The sequence below is a fragment of the Canis lupus genome, chromosome 4 (genome assembly GCF_048164855.1).
Source record: "Canis lupus baileyi chromosome 4, mCanLup2.hap1, whole genome shotgun sequence".
In the NCBI taxonomy this organism is placed as follows: domain Eukaryota; kingdom Metazoa; phylum Chordata; class Mammalia; order Carnivora; family Canidae; genus Canis; species Canis lupus.
Window position 1 is genome coordinate 75,792,397 of NC_132841.1, and position 16,458 is coordinate 75,808,854.

The following is a 16,458-nucleotide window of genomic DNA, read 5'->3' on the forward strand; positions in this document are numbered from 1 at the left end:
CTCTCTCAAATACATAAAATCTTTTTTAAAAAATCAAGAAGCACATTTGGGAGCCCTCCAAGGAGAGGTACAAGGTGAACGAGAGCTGCACGGAATCGTGCCTCAGCATGGCCACACTCTCACACCCTAGCTCTGTGACACTCCCTCCTGCTCTCCACCCCCTCTGGCTCTCTAGTTCTCAACCTTGGAATGCATCTGTGTCTGTGTCTCCTTGACCGCTGATGCATTCTGGTTGCCAGTCCTTACTCAAATAGTCTGCTTTGGGGTCTATGTTTATCTGCCTGGCTTACACGAGAGGCAATACAGGGTACAGTGGTGAAGGATCTCTGGAGCCATGTTGCTAACATTTAAATCCCAGCTCTGCCTTTTCCCTCAGTCTACAGACTTTTACTCAGTCTACTGATTCAAATGTTAACTTCATCCAAAAACACCCTCACAGTCTGCTCAGAATAAGATTCGACCAAACATCTGGGCACCCCATGGCCCAGTCAAGTTGACACGAAGTGTGATCTGAGGCAAGTGCCTTAAACTTTCTGAGCCTCAGTTTCCTCATCTGTAAAATGAGGAGAGGAATAGCAACCTACACGACAGTTATCAGGAGGATTGAAAAGATGGTGCATGTGAAGTGCTTAGAACAGGTCTGGCACAAGAGCCATAGTTGTTTTTCATTAAAACATAGGCAAAACATGTGGTCTCTGCTCCCACTGCTCTATTCCTCTGCTGAAGTAACCTGTGGGCCTGAATTTCAACCTCTCTGATCTCAGAGCTGTGTGCCTCACTGTCTCAGAGAGCTTCCCTGGGAATGATGGATTTCTGCACTTGCTAAGCTGGTTTCCTATCTTTCGCCTCCAGCTAATTGAGCACCTTTGCTGGGAGAGGACATGCATGATATCTGTCCCTGCTCAAGTGTGGGCCTTGAGGCCTTTTTCCAGCAGGCTGAGCTGACCCTAAGAATGGAGGGGTATTGGGAATACCCAAGCCACCACGGAAGGGACCTGGAACCAGGCTGCCACAGGCCTAGTATCTGCTGTGCTTAAGCTTCTCAAACCCGTAGGCCACAGGCACACCCCCTCCAAACCCGGGGTGCTGCCTCCACCTCCCATGCCTGGTCTAGATTAGGAGTCCTCCCCTAGACAAGCCTGGCTTGTATGTGATACCCTGCCCTGCTGTCTCTGGCCGAAAAAGGCTCTTCTCTGTTTTCCTCTAAAGGCTTTATTGACTTTTCCTTTCACATTTAAATGTGCAATCCATCTGAAATTGACCCTGCCTTTAGTTCAAATGTTCTGCAGAGAATGGAATTGAAAATGGTTAGCTTTCATTCATTAGACAGTGGTGTTCATCCAGACTATTTCTGCAGCTCCTGCTTCTTTACGTTCCAGAGATGACTTTGTTCCTATCCAATTCCCAGCCTGATCCTCTGGCCTTCTTGCTAAGCAGGTGAGCTTTCTATAATCTCTTCAAAAGTCCCCTATGGATTTCATCAGCCAGAGTTGGTTTCTATTGCCTGTAATCAAAGATCCCTAATTTTCATACCCACAGAGAAGTGAATGACTCAGGTCCAGCTTTCTGGAGTGAAGGTGGTAGAAAGGAAGGCATCTGAAGATATCAAGCGAGGAAGTATGTAGATTACTGTTGGTGAAATATTAATCTGTTATATTGACTTCCTCCATCCAGGAGACTAGACATACCCATCCCCAGGCCTTGCCTCAAAATTGAGCAACGTGGATAACCATGAAGTTGTGGCGGAGACAGAGGGCATAGGCAGACAAAGAGTACATGGACAGGGACCTCAGGAAATTGCCAATAGGCTACTGTACATCATCACAGGTTCTAGGCTCTTTGGGATAAACCAGATCTTATGACAGAAGCAATACCCACCCACACTCAGCCTGCCCTGTGATGACTAAGATCATCAAGGACATTGTGTATAGAGCCCGTTCACTAGGCGTCCCAAGCTCTGGAGGTCCGTGAAGGAGAATGTGAGAGAATGCGTTAGGCCTGAGTGGCTAGAGAAACATGATTTCACTATTGCTGAGAGTACCATGATTGCATCTTTGATGTTGCCTGCAACCAACGTATTCCCCAGGTTGATATCAGCTGGGACCACCTAATCATCCTACAGAGAAGGAATGGCAGATGCTATTTATTGCCTACTTGGCAGCTGTTATGAACAGAATGTTTGTGTCCCCCTCCCCCCCATTCATATATTGAAGTCCTTATGCCCACTGTGATAATATTTGAAGATGAGGCCTTTGGGAGCAGTTAGGGTTAATTGAGGTCATGAGGGTGGGGCTCTCATGATGGAATTAGGGCCTTTATAAGAAGAGATATCAGAGAACTTGCTCTTTCTCTCTCTCACTCTCTCCCACTCCTAACACACATTCCGAGAAAGGTAGAGCACATGAGAGCACAGCACACCTGTTTCCAAAGAGGAAGAGAATATTTAACAGAAACTGACCCCTGCTGGACCCTGACATTGGACTCTACAGCCTCTAGTTGGCTAGAGCCCTAACAGACTAACACAGCAGCCATTCCCTCTCTTTCCTAACAGAACCCTTATTTTGTAATGGGTGGGAACCTCGGCAACAGAACCCCAGGGGGTGAATAATGATTTGTGTAAGACAATCATTGAACTACTATTCCCCTTTTTCAATAATGGGCTTAGGGGTGGGCACATCGATCAGTTATGGCCAATGAGATGGAAAAGAATGTTGGCCATTAAAAAAATCCTTTTTCCTTTGCCCCTTCCTCTTGTGTAGTTGGAGCATCAGCAGCCATCTTGTGACCAGGAGATAACATACGAGAGGAAGAATAGCTAATACCCTGGTAATGGCGAAGCCAAGAGTGCTTAGTGATGCTGAGCCATTTAACCAGTCCTAGGACTTCATGCTAAGTAAGCAATAAATGTACTTATTGTTCATATTTACTAGTCAGCTTTCAATTATTTGAAGCTGAATATAATCTCACTAATACTGGAGGCCACGAGACTTGTCTGCAGGCAAGCTGAATTCTGGAGGCCATTTTGCCAATACAAGACCACATCATGTCTCTATGCCTATAGTACAGGTTCTTGGCAAAAAAGGTGCTCTTCTTCCTTGGGGGCAAAATGCCATAATGACTAAGAGACCTAGATTTGGAATAAGATGCCTCGGTTCAAATCCTATCCTGACTTACAACACTAGAGATTAATTTTGCCTGTTTTTAGTCAGAACTTCATGTAAAAAATTATAATCATGTGAGGTAATGGATGTGTTAACTAACTTTATTATGGTCACCATTTCACAATATATATGTGTGTCAAATCATCCCATTGTATATCGTCAACTTACATAATATGTCAATCATATCTCAATAAAACTGGGGGGGAAGGGAAGACAAATTTCATGAAAATAACATATAACCTGTACTTATTTATGTCTTTTTTTTCTCAATCATATCTTTGTGAGTACCATCTATGCTGCTGCATATATTGATCATTCATTCATTCTCTTTGCTAATAATGTTCTCTTATATGAATAGAGTAGAATTTATTTTACCCATTTGACTGTTGATGAATACTTGGAGAGCGTCCAACTTTCAATGATATAAATAGCTGTTCCCATGAATATTCTTGAACAGATCTTTTAGTAAATATGTAAATACACATTTCTGTAGGTATATCCAGGAGAAGTATGGCTAGGCAGTAAGTCTGCACTTGTTGAGCTTGAACAGATACTGTCTGACAATTTCCCCAAGTGGTTGAAACAATTGGCACTCCCACTGCAGTTAAGACAGCTCCACTTGCTCCACACTCACATGTTTAGACATTTAAATGTACAGTTCCTACCCCACTTACACAGAACCTTGCCTGTTGGGCTCTGAGATGTGGCTAGGAGAAACCAGGAAGGTGAGGGTGAGGCTACCTCGGCTTGGAGTCCTTTCTGAAAGTACTGGAGGCTGACTGCTACTTCAGGTCCTTGCTGGTAAGGGCAGGAGAGAGGCCTTTGTGGAGTTACAGCCAAGCCCAGGGGCTCTGGGGCTCTGACTGGATCTCTGCAGGAGGATGACAACTCCAAGGCCTTCCAGGCAGAGAAGGGGTCTCTCAAATGCTCCTGGCCTCCAGCCTAGCTGGGTTGCAGCAGCAAGGGGACGGGGGTGCTGACCGCACAGGTGGAGTGTGGAGTGGACAGAGGAAGGGGAGATGAAGGGGCAATGTGACAGCTAGAAAGCAGATTCAAGGTAGGTGGGAGTGGGGGAGCCAGGGTACAAATGACTGTATTTCTAAGATGGGTGCAAATCAGATGTACTTAGAACTAGGTTTTTAATTTAAAAATTAATTCATTATACAGGCAAAACTTCTTTTAAACCACCACAAAAGCGGAAATAAAGTCTGTTTCACCTCTTAGAAATTCTGGCCCTCCAGGCCTCTTCCCCAAAGAAGACAAGTCCTCTAGAAGTAGCCTGATTACGCAAGCATAAACGCAGAGGGAAGGGTGAGGCACAGTCCCAAAAGACCCAGCCTCTACTCTTCCTGGTACTACTTTTTTTTGTTTTGTTTTGATAAGATTTTACTTATTCAAGAGAAACACAGAGAGAGAGAGAGAGAGAGAGGCAGAGACACAGGCAGAGGGAGAAGCAGGCTCCATGCAGGGAGCCCGACGTGGGACTCGATTCCAGGTCTCCAGGATCACGCCCTGGGCTGAAGGCAGTGCTAAACCACTGAGCCACCCGGACTGCCCTCTTCCTGGTATTTCTGTGTAAAAGAGAATAAGGGTACTTAATGTAAGTTTATGTTGCAAAGTTGGGGTTGCTATTATCCATACTAATCATAAGTAATAAATCTCTATGTTGAAATGAAACTGGCTTTTGAGTAGAAGTCAGATGTGTCTGGATGTGCCCCTGTGGCTAAGGAGTTCTGTGATCTTGGGCAAGTCACTTACTTCCCTAGACCTATTTCCTTATGTTTACAATGGAAAAATGGATTGGGTTATCTACAGAATTGTAAGATGACATGTGCGGTTACAGGTCAAGAAGTTTGTAGTATTTGTTATGGCAGCAATAGGAAACTACTATACTGTGCAAATGCCCATGACAGGGTGTTTCCAGCAGAGGAGGCGCTCTATTAATCAGGTGGACTAGATGACCCATTTTTTGGTATGTCAGTCAGCCTCTTTCTCTAGCCACCCCCATGCTAGTTTGATGTGTATATGTAGTTACTTAATTCTCACACCACATTTATGATAACAGTACTACTATTATTTTCCCTATTTTATAGGTGAAGAGAGCAGGTACAAGGAGGTTAAGCAAATTGGTCAGTCATATAGTAGAACCAGGATTTGAACCAGGTCATCTGATCCTAGTATTGTACTATCCAATATGGTAGTCACTGGCCATGTATGGTCATTTAAGTTCAACAACTATGGGACGCCTGGGTGGCTCAGCGGTTGAACGTCTGCCTTTGGCCCAGGGCATGATCCCGGGGTCAGGGATCGCGTCCCGCATCGGGCTCCCTGTGAGGAGCCTGCGTCTCTCTCTGCCTATGTCTCTGCCTCTCTCTCTGTGTCTCTCATGAATGAATAAATTAAAAAAATTAAAAATAAGTTAAACAGGGATCCCTGGGTGGCGCAGCGGTTTGGCGCCTGCCTTTGGCCCAGGGCGCGATCCTGGAGACCCGGGATCGAATCCCACGTCGGGCTCCCGGTGCATGGAGCCTGCTTCTCCCTCTGCCTGTGTCTCTGCCTCTCTCTCTCTCTCTGTGACTATCATAAGTAAAAAAAAAAAAAAAAAAAAAAAAAAAAAAAATAAGTTAAACATTAACAATTTAGTTTCTGTCACCAATATGCCCTTCCAAAATCACTCGCTAATTTCATGTCAATCTCTAAATGAGATCACAGCATGGCTTAGACTCTTCTCCAAGCCCCTAAATAGCTATTCTTTATGGCTGCTTTGAGTTCTGCATGTTCTTCCGATTCCTCAGAATGTGTTACTGACACACAAAGAAACCCTTACAACACTGATGTTGAGACTTGGGAGCTGATAACCTGTGCCAAGTATCAAGGAGCTGGGAGGACTAAAACAGGTTGGCATGTCTTATGTGCTTAGTACTGTGGCAGGTGGTAGTCGGAGGAGGGTGGAGGGAGATACCAAAGATACATATCATAAACCATTGTCCTCAAGAGATGAAAACACAGAACTACTTCATTCATCCCACAAATAGTTATCAAGTGACTACTATGTTCTTGCCATTGTCCTAGGCATTGGGAATTTAACAGTGGATAAAACAGACATGGTTCCTGACTCTGTGGAATTTACTACATTCTTTCCTGGGATAAAGAAAGACATCAAGCAAGAAATGACAAGTCTGATATATGTGAGGAAATGCAAAGTATGGGATGCTTCAGAATAAAATAGTGAGTTGATAATATAAATGTTCCAGGAATTTATGAATGAGATATAGCCATGTACAATAAATAATAGGTCATGTTTTTACTTTAGGTAAGTGGTAGTCTTTGTAAGGTCTTCAGTAGGGTGGTGACATGTTGGCCAGAGGTGTTTCAAGAAGGTGGTACATCTTAGAGGTTAGGCATTTTGGAGTCAGGGTGATATTAGATTTAAATCCTGCCTCTGCCACTTACTAGCTTTGTGAACTCAGTTTTATCATCTCTAATTGGAATAAGTATAGTAGTCTCTACCTCAGGGTTTTTTTTTTATGATAGTCATACAGAGAGAGAGAGAGAGAGAGGCAGAGACATAGGCAGAGGGAGAAGCAGGCTCCATGCACCCAGGAGCCTGACGCGGGACTCGATGCCCGGTTTCCAGGATCGCGCCCTGGGCCAAAGGCAGGTGCCAAACCGCTGCGCCACTCAGGGATCCCCCTACCTCAGGTTTTTTAAAAGAATGAATTATTATAATGTAAATAGTTGTTCTTACTATTATTATTTATTAGATCCTTTGATAATTATGTAGAAAATGGGATTGAGAGGATTAGATCCTTAGAAAGATCAACTAGTAGGCTTTTGAAGTGGCCTTGGCAAGAGACAAACTAGGGCAGTGGCTGTGCAGAGAAAGAAAGTTAGAAGTATTTAGAAAGTTGGAGTTTAAGTGTGTACCAGAAATTGCACTCGAGAGAACTGAAAGCATGTCTATGCAAAATTTCGTATTAGTCAGGGTTCTCCAGAATAACAGAACCAATAGGATGTACAGTAATATATATAAGAGGATATTTATTATAAGAATTGGCTCACATCGTTATAGAGGCCAAGAAGTCTCTCAGTCACCTATCTGCAAGCTAGACAACCAGGAAAGCTGGTAACAAAATTTAGTCCAAGTCTGAAGGCCTGAGAATCAGAACCAAAATGTAAGCCCCTGTTGGAGCTGAAAGGCCCAAGAACCAGGAGCTCCAAGTCCGAGGGCAAGGGAGGACGAATGTCTCAGCTCAGGCAGAAAGAGCAAATTCTCCAGGCCTCTGCCCTTTTGTTCTATTCAGGGCCTTGACAGATTGGGTGATGCCCACTCCTATAAGTGAGGGCATCTTTATTCAGTCTACTGATTCAAATGCTAATCTCAAAAAAAAAAAATGCTAATCTCTTCCAAAGACACCCTCACAGACACACCCAGAAATAATGTTTTACCAGTTATCCTTATCTCAGTCAAGTTGACACATAAAGTTTATCATCACAAATGTTAATAGTAGCATTATTCTTAATAGACAAATATTAGGAACAACCCAAATGTCCATCAACTTATGAATGATAAATGAGATGAGGTATATCCAAACTATGGAATATTATTCAGTCATAAAAAAGGGATGAAGTACCAATATATGCTGTAACATAAAGGAAACATGAAAACATTAAACTAAGTGAAAGGAGCCAGATGCAAAAAGCTTTAAGTCATATGATTCCATTTACATTAAATGTCCATGGGACACCTGGGTGGCTCAGCGGTTAAGTGGCTGCCTTCAGCCCAGGACATGATCCTGGAGTCCCAGGATCGAGTTTCACATTGGGCTTCCTGCATGGAGCCTGCTTCTTTCTCTGCCTGTGTCTCTTCCTCTCTCTCTCTGTGTCTCTCATGAAAAAATAAATAAAATATTTAAAAAATATATATTAAATGTCCAGTATAGACAAATCCATAAAGACAAAAAATAGGTTAGTGCTGTTACCAGAGACTTGGAGGAATAGGGCATGGGGAATGACTACTAATAGGTTCAGGATTTGGTAATGGAGTCAGGAAAATGTTCTGAAATTAGTAGTGAGAGGTGCACAATTTTATGAATATACTAAAAAAAAACCTGAATTGAATGCTTTGAAAGGGTGAGTCTTACGGCAGGTGAATTATATTTCAATTTAAAAATTAAATAGAAAAAAATTAGTATAACAGGGTGACAGAGATAAGAGACTATCTGTGCCAAGAGATCCTTATTTCTAAAGACATTGGTAATATCTATTTAGTCTTTACGGTAATGAAAAGGATTGTATTGAGCACTTGCTATGTGTCAAGCAATGTTCTAAGAACTTAATATGTATTAATTCATTTAATGTCCACAACAACCATATGAACTAGTGTTATTAGTTCCTGAAGGAACTGGATCTCAGAGAGGTTATTTTTTATTTTTTTAAATAGAATTTTTTTTAATGTTTTATTTGTTTATGATAGTCACACAGAGAGAGAGAGAGAGAGAGAGAGAGAGAGAGGCAGAGACATAGGCAGAGGGAGAAGCAGGCTCCATGCACCGGGAGCCCAAAGTCGGACTCGATTCCGGGTCTCCAGGATCGCACCCTGGGCCAAAGGAAGGCGCTAAACCACTGCGCCACCCAGGGATCTCTCAGAGAGGTTATATAACTTGTCCTTGGTCTACACAACTAGTATGTGGTGTAGGATTTGAATCCACAAAATCTAGCCCTATAAGAAACCACTATATTATAAACTCTCTTATTGAGATGAAATACCTAATCTTTGCTCTAACCCCCCATTTGCACCAGTAGGTGTCACTGTGTTGATCAAGGATGATGCATTTTATCTCTGTGGATGGCCCTAGTGTCTGACCTGGGACCATGGTTCTCAGTTTTCCTTAATTCTTTCAAAGTCCTTCATGCCTCCATCCATTTATCCACCATTCCCATCCTTTGGCCAAAAACTCAAGAACTGCAATTGGATTCGGAAGAATATTCTTAATACAGCACATCTCCCAGACCACACGGCTACTCCTCCAAGGGAAGAGAGGAGAGAGTAGAGGGGAAGGGAGAGAAGGAGGAAGGAGGGAGAGGACAGGTGGGGATGGAAGAATTTAGAGGGGAAGGTTTCCTGGTCTTTCACTGTCACGCCCACCACCTGGAGTGCATCCTCAGTTAAGGTTTTCTTGATGAATATCAGAACTTTCCCTTTGAATTATGAACATTGTTCTATCCCAATTGGCCCTTAAGAGCCAGTCTGACAGTGGGTCAGCTTCCTAGCCTGACTCTGTTGTTCTCCATGTGCTGTCCCCTCCCAGCACCACCTGCCTGAGTTGGTAAGGCCCCAGAATGCCTGGAATCTCAGGTTGTCCAAGTCAGGCCCAGAGTTTGGGCCTCATTTCCTGTCCTTTCTTTATTAGCCCCAAATGCAATGAGTGTAATTATCCTGGGAAACCATCACAGGTTCCAAGAGAGTTTCCTGCCTTCTTGCTCCCTCCCTGGGTTCTCAGGGAAACAACACAGCAGCAGTTTGTCCCTTGCCTCCTCTTGCATGCCTCCCTATGATCCTCTGTGCCCTCTTCCCTAACCTGGTCCTGCCCATTCTATGCCACCGTGGACTGGACCTTCCCCTTCCCCTCCCAAAAAAAACCCATCCTACCCTTTGGCTTATTCTCTGGCGGTGACAAGAATGGGTCATGGTTAGAATAACCAGCCAACACTCACAGTACTTGCAATGAACCCAACATTGATCTAGAATCTTTAGGAAGCTGTTAAAGCCCTACCAACAATCCCTTGCTGTAGACACCACTGTATCATCTCTATTTACTGAGGAGAAAATGAAGCACAGACAGGTTGTGGCTGAGGTTACAGAGCAGGTAATGAGAGCTGAGATTTGAAGCCATATGGGTACAGCTTCAGAGACCAAGCCCTCATCCTCCCAAGCCTTGCTCCTAGGGTATCCTCCCTGGCTGACAAGTTTGTATTCTAATGAGGCCTTTCAGGATACCAGGTCTCCACTCAAACATGTGACTAAAGGTGACTAGATTTGTTGGAGTGAGTTTAGGGACAGGCCCTCTCAGGCTAGCTCCACCTTGTGGTTAATGGGTCTGCCAATTAACATTTTCTCATTGCCCTCAGATGCTAATTGAAGTTCTTAATGATGACCCTGAGGCATTACAGGTTCCTGAAACTGCCTTGTGAATCATCAAAGATGAAGCTGTGCCCTGCCTGGTTCATTTATTCAACAAGTACTTACTGGGTGCCTATCACCAGGCACCCAATATTGGCACCCTGCCTTCATCAAGCTGTAGTTTGATGGGAGAAATAATGTTAATCAAACAACCATGCAGTAAGCAGGAGATTGCAGCTGTCACAAAGGCAACTTCAGGAGGGATGCCTGGTGCTCTGAGAGCATAATAAGGGTCTGATGGATCAGGGAGTCAGGAAAGCCTGAGGAGGAATTGACTGAGTGGAGATCTTGAAGCAGGAGGATTAACTAGTTGAAGAGAAGGAAGAACATTCTGGCTGGGGAGAACACACAAAGCCCTCCTATGGTGGGGGGGTGGGGGGCAGGGGGAGCATGGCAAATAGGAGGCCAGTGTAACTGGAATAAAGAGGAGAAGGAAGACACTAGAAAAGGCTGGTAGGCCTGACTACACAGGACTCTGGAAGCCCTGTAAAAGTTTTGCTTTATCTTAAGACTGAGGGGAAGCACAGAAGGGTTTGATCAGATTTACATTTTAAACCCCTCACTCGAGGGGATCCCTGGGTGGCTCAGTGGTTTAGCCCCTGCCTTCGGCCCAGGGAGTGATCCTGGAGTCCTGGGGAGTCCCACATCAGGTTCCCTGCATGGAGCCTGCTCTCCCTCTGCTTATGTCTCCTGCTTATGAAGGAAACAGTCAATCAGGGTCTGTGTGTGTGTGTGTGTCTCATGAATGAATAAATAAAAAAATAAAATAAATAAATAAATAAACCCCTCACTCTAGCTGAAGTGTGGAGAAGAACTGCTAAGAGTAATTTTTTTCTGTTTCAATGCCAACCATTTCTGGACATGAAGGATGACAGATGTTGTAATTGGTCTCCCACCTTCTGTTTTTGGTCTAGAGGATTGCATATTGCCATGTTGGCTAGACTGGATACATCTGGGACAGGAAGCTTTCTAGGCCAGAGCCACCTACTTTTTGGTTTTGGGTGAGTGAGTTGCACAGTCACTTACTAGAAGGTAGATTTTGAAAAGATTCACAATCATCCTGCCTAGTTCTTTTTACATAAATATACTATGCTTGGTGTTGTTTTATAAAAATGCTGCCTCATTTAACCCTCACCACAGTCCTGGGAGGGAAATGTTATTATTATTCCTGTCATACAGGTTGAGAAACATTAAATAACGTGTTCAGGTAATTCCACTACCAAATGCCCAGGAAAAGGACTCAAGGCTTCTGGTTTCCAAGTCCACCCCCAAACTCCTTCCTTAAATAAACCCATGCCAATGGCAAGTTGAGCCCTACCTACAGATTCCTTCCTTAAAGAGTACACTGTTGTAAGCAATTTTCACTACTACCACACCTACCCTGAACTCTAGGAACAGTTACCAAAGAGAAAGGCACACCTTCCTCTTTCTAGTTACCTGCTTGCTCACTGGGGTGTGCCAGCAGGCCTCTTCCATCCTCTAAAGGCCTGCCAAGCAGCCAAGCATAAAATTGGCCTAAAAATAATCTTTCTAGGCAGGTGATTAACACCTGTCTTTTCTCCTCCAGTTTTATTCAAGTAGCCTAGTAACTAATAGTACAAGTTTATCAAAACAGTTACAGTTGATGCCTTAAAAGCTTTAGTGCTCCATGAAGTTCAAGACAAATTACCTTTAAAATGCAGTTCTAATACCCTACTTAGGAGATATTTTTTCCTAGCAACACACTTGGACTGCAAATAACTTTTGCCTAGAGAAACGTCAGTATTGTCAAAAACAATGACATTGATTTTTCCCCCCAATGTTCTACATTTTCTCTTTTTCAAATGAGTAAGAGGATAAATCAGACAGGTTCTTAGAACTCGTACCTTTGTAGGAGGTGTGGGGGAGCCAGGTTGGCGCAAATGAGAATTGAGGTATTGTTTCTACTGTAGCATAAGAAGGTGGGATAAAGCCCTAAACTTCATGAGTGAGCTCTGATTCACCCCTTGAGTTTCTTTTTAATGCTCATATTAAACATTGAGGAGGGGCACGTGGCTGGCTTGGTTGGAGGAGCATGTGACTCTTGATCTTGGTGTTGAGTTCAAGCCCCACATTGGATGTAGGGCTTACTTAAATAAACTTTAAAAAAAAAATGATCAGGTTTTTTTTGTTTTTTTTTTTTTAATAAATAAACATTGAGGAGAGGCCAGTAGCAGAGGGTCTGGGGCATGGGCATGGGGAAGATGAGGAAGAGATGAAATGGAGCACTTAAGCATTGATGGGAGGAGGGAAGGTGGAAGGAAACAGTCAATCAGAAGGACTGTAAGAGAAAAGAGAATGGTTGGAAATGAACTGGGATAGTAAAGAGAAAACAATGAGAAAGAAAGAGGGAAGAGTGGCACCTGGGTGGCTCCGTTGTGATCCCAGGGTCCCCAGATGGAATTACCCATCGGGCTCCCTGCATGGAGCCTGCTTCTCCCTCTGCCTGTGTCTCTGCCTCTCTCTCTCTGAGTCTCTCATAAGTAAATAAAATCTTTTAAAACAATTTTTAAAAAGGGAAGAAAGAAATGCTTTCACGGGGAAAAGTATTCTCCTGTCCTTACTATGAAAGATCTGGCATTCTTACCAGGGACCTTTCTGCAGATCTCGTCTCCTTATCACTCAACTCCAGCCACCCTAACTTCCTTGCAGCACCTGAGCACTCCGGCTTTGGGACCTTCCATTTGCTATCCTTCCTCCAGGTATCTACCGGGCGCTTCCTCTCTCCCTTCAAGGCTCTGCTCAGGTGATTGCTCTACACCCACCCTATATAAAATTAACACCTCCCTCCTCTCTGTCTTTGCCGGGCTTCATTCTTAAAGCTGCAATCACCATCAGCTCTACCATTTGGTCAATACCTGTCTGACATCCTCTTCCTTCCTCCCCAGAAGGTAAATTCCCTGCGTGCACGGGACTTCATTTTCTTCACTGATACATCTCCAGGACCTAGCCTGATACTCTGTTGGGGGCTCAAAGGAGTGGGTGCAGGTGGGGGAGAGGGTGTTTGGGGGGTGAGCCTCCCACCCAACAGACTAGCTAGCATTTTTTTTTTTAGATTATTTATTTATTTATCTATGAGATACACAGAGAGAGGCAGAGACACAGGCAGAGGGAGAAGCAGGCTCCATGCACCGGGAGCCCGATGCGGGACTCGATCCCGGGACTCCAGGATCAGGCCCTGGGCCAAAGGCAGGCACCAAACCACCGAGCCACCCAGGGATCCCCTAGCATTCTTTTTTTTTTTTTTTTTTTTAAGATTTTATTTATTTATTCATGAGAGACACAGAGAGAGAGAGAGAGAGGCAGAGACACAGGCAGAGGGAGAAGCAGGCTCCACGCAGGGAGCCCGACGTGGGACTCGATCCCGGGTCTCCAGGACCACACCCTGGGCCGAAGGCAGTGCTAAACCGCTGAGCCACCCGGGCTGCCCCCCTAGCATTCTTTTTCTCTCCTCCCCCGTCTTTCCCTCCCCAATTTTGAGGCTAGGAACGAGAAGGGAGGAGGCCAAGGAGGAAGCATCCACATTAGTCCAGCTCAAACTCTAACGAGAAGCGACCAAGCGAGGACTGCAAGGTAGAGAACATTTGCACACGCAAAAGTGAAAGAGTGACAAGTAAGAAGGGAAGGCTGACACACGTCACTCCTGGTCGTTCTCCCCGATTCCCCCGCCCCCCACCGCAGGGCGAGGCGCTCCTCGCACGCTCCTCTGTCGCCCCGCCTGCGGCTTCCCCGACGCCCCCACCTCGGAGGAGCGCGAGCCGGCCTTCGCCCGCCGGTCCCCGGGACCCGCCTCGGCCAAGGCCCGGCACGCGCCCGCCCGAGCCGCGAAGGCGGCCGGGACTACATCTCCCAGGGTGCCGCGCGCGGGGGGGCGCGTGCGCAGTGCGGCGGGAGGCGGCGGTCTGTTCTCCGCTGAGGAGGAGCGGGGCAGAGGAGGGAGGCAGTGGGTGAGAGTTCAGAGTTCAGCAGCAGCAGCCCGAGCCCATGATTCCCATATGCCCTGTAGTTTCTTTCACCTATGGTGAGTATAATGTGTCCCGCCGAGGGCCCTGCCCGGCCCCTTCCCCGCCCCGGGGCCGCGGGGAGGCGCGGGGGTTGGGGCTGGCTCCGGGGAGGAGGCGGCGGCCGCCACCGGGGCGTGCGAGTGAGTGAGGGAGTGCGAGGCGGGAGGGGGAGGCGGCGCGGCCGCGGCCCCGGCCCGGCCCGGCCCGGCGAGGGCGGCTTCTCACGGCGCCTCTCTCTCTCCCTTTCCCTCGCTCGGCGTCTGTGCCCCACCGCGCCTCTCCTCCCGCCATGGGACCCGACTCTCCGTGCCCGCCGCAGTGCCCAGCCGGCTGGGGGAAGATGCCAAAATGGCGACCGGCAACTACTTTGGATTCACCCACAGCGGGGCGGCGGCGGCGGCGGCTGCGGCCCAGTATAGGTAACGGCTCCCCGCCCTCTCCCTCTCCCCCCTGCTCGCCCTTCCGCCCGGATCCCGGCCACACGACGCCCCCGCGCCGGCCCCCGCCCGGCGGCCCCGAGCCCCCGGCCCCACGCAGGCCCGGCCCCGCGCGGCCTCGCCGCCCCGCGCGCCCCGGCCCGGCCCGGCCCGCCCCGGCCCGCCCGGCCCCGCGGCGGGGAGCGGCCCCCGCTGGGCGCGGGAGCCGGCGAGCCCCGAGGTGTGGGACGTGGAGGCCGCCGCGGCTTTCGGCGGCCCCGCAGCTAAAATGGCCTCCCGCGCGGCCTCGCAGCCCGGCCGCCACCCCCGCCCGGCCGGCGAGGGAGGGACGGAGGCCGCGGCTCGGATGCCCCCCCCGCGCCCCCGGTCTCCGCCCCGCCCGGCCGGCCCCCACCCCCGAGCCCCTCCCGCTGGCGGAGCGGGGCGGGTGGGCGAAGGGGAGTGCCGAGGCGCGCTGCCCGCCGGCCTCTACGCCGGTCCTCGCCCGGTGCTGCGGCCCCCAGAGCCCAGAGAACGTGTCGTTTTTCTCGGGTGCCTTCGCCGCCGCCGCCGCCTCCCGTCCCTCCACTCGGAGCCTGCAGACAAACCGCGGGTGTCACCACGTTCATGGGCTTCCTTTAGTTTTTCCTCCAGGGAGAGATGTAAACATACCAACCACCTGTGAATTTGTAGTTGGTAGACCGGAAAAGATGTGCGAAGTTTCCAGTGCAGATAAATGAATCCATGGCCTTGTTCTGACTATTGAGTTTAGGCTGGGGGGCGGGGGGGCCTGGAGGGGGGAGTGCGGTAATAATTCCCCTTGGCGGGTCTTTCTCGTGAGGTTTTCCGGGGGTGGGGGTGTGGAGGTGTGTGCAAGTGAGATTATACTGACTTAACTGTGATGCATCCGATGAAATCTCTACCTTCAGGGGAGCTCTAATTTCTGAAGCTCATTATGCATCTTATCAAAAGAGAAAAAAGATGCTAGTTTTTTGGTTTTGGTTTTGTTTTGTTTTTGTGATCGTTGTCCTTTTTGAGTCAGTCTGAGACCTTCAGATTCAGGCCATAAATCTACAGGGTCCCTGAGTACCAAGCTTTTTATAGAGAGATCATATTAGATATCTGTGTGTTAGCTATTTGGTTAAACCCAGGTAATTTTTTCATCTCATTAGCTTCAAGTGTTAGGTTGTGTAATGGAAAGGGAGGGCATCACTGGGCATCAGAAGACCCGGCTTCCGTGTCCTTTTTGCTCTTGATTGTATGACGTTGGGGCATACTTATTTGGGCTTTCATCATCCTCATCGGTAGAATGAGATATTGGGCTACCTTCTTGGGTAAAAGCTTGTAATTCTAAGAAAGTTGCCATATTTCGTGGACTTCTAAGATGCCATTTATTTGTCACTTTATTTTATGTATCATTAAAAAAATTGCTGCCAGTATGATACAATGCTTAAGACCATATTGATTTTAAGAGCTGTTAAAATGTGTAAATGTGTGTTATGTTTACAAAATTGGTATTAAATTTTTATAATTATTTTGAACGCATGTGGCATTTTTTTACAAATCTGTTTTATCTTGAGACCTACTCCAGAAAAAGAACTGAGATGACAAATAATTGGGGCAAAATCTCGGGGCTTTTCAGACATTAACAAATTCTTTGCTTATAAGTGGTGATA

General features: G+C 46.9%; 1 protein-coding gene across 4 annotated transcripts in view; it reads left to right on the forward strand.

Moving 5' to 3' along the window:
• Positions 1–2,682: 2,682 nt before the first annotated feature.
• ZFR (zinc finger RNA binding protein) overlaps positions 2,683–16,458 on the forward strand; it is a 98,260-nt gene continuing 84,484 nt past the window's right edge. For 3 of the 4 annotated variants that reach the window (XR_012030336.1, XM_072824987.1, XM_072824988.1), the window contains exons 1-2: positions 14,227–14,383; positions 14,686–14,785. Coding sequence is in view for 3 of the 4 variants with exons in the window: in XM_072824987.1 (XP_072681088.1) it covers positions 14,347–14,383; positions 14,686–14,785 (137 nt within the window). In the remaining variant the exon portion in view is untranslated. Of the gene's footprint in view, positions 2,894–6,233; positions 6,390–14,226; positions 14,384–14,685; positions 14,786–16,458 lie in introns of those variants that run through there. The other variant, XM_072824989.1, reaches the window with a different exon arrangement.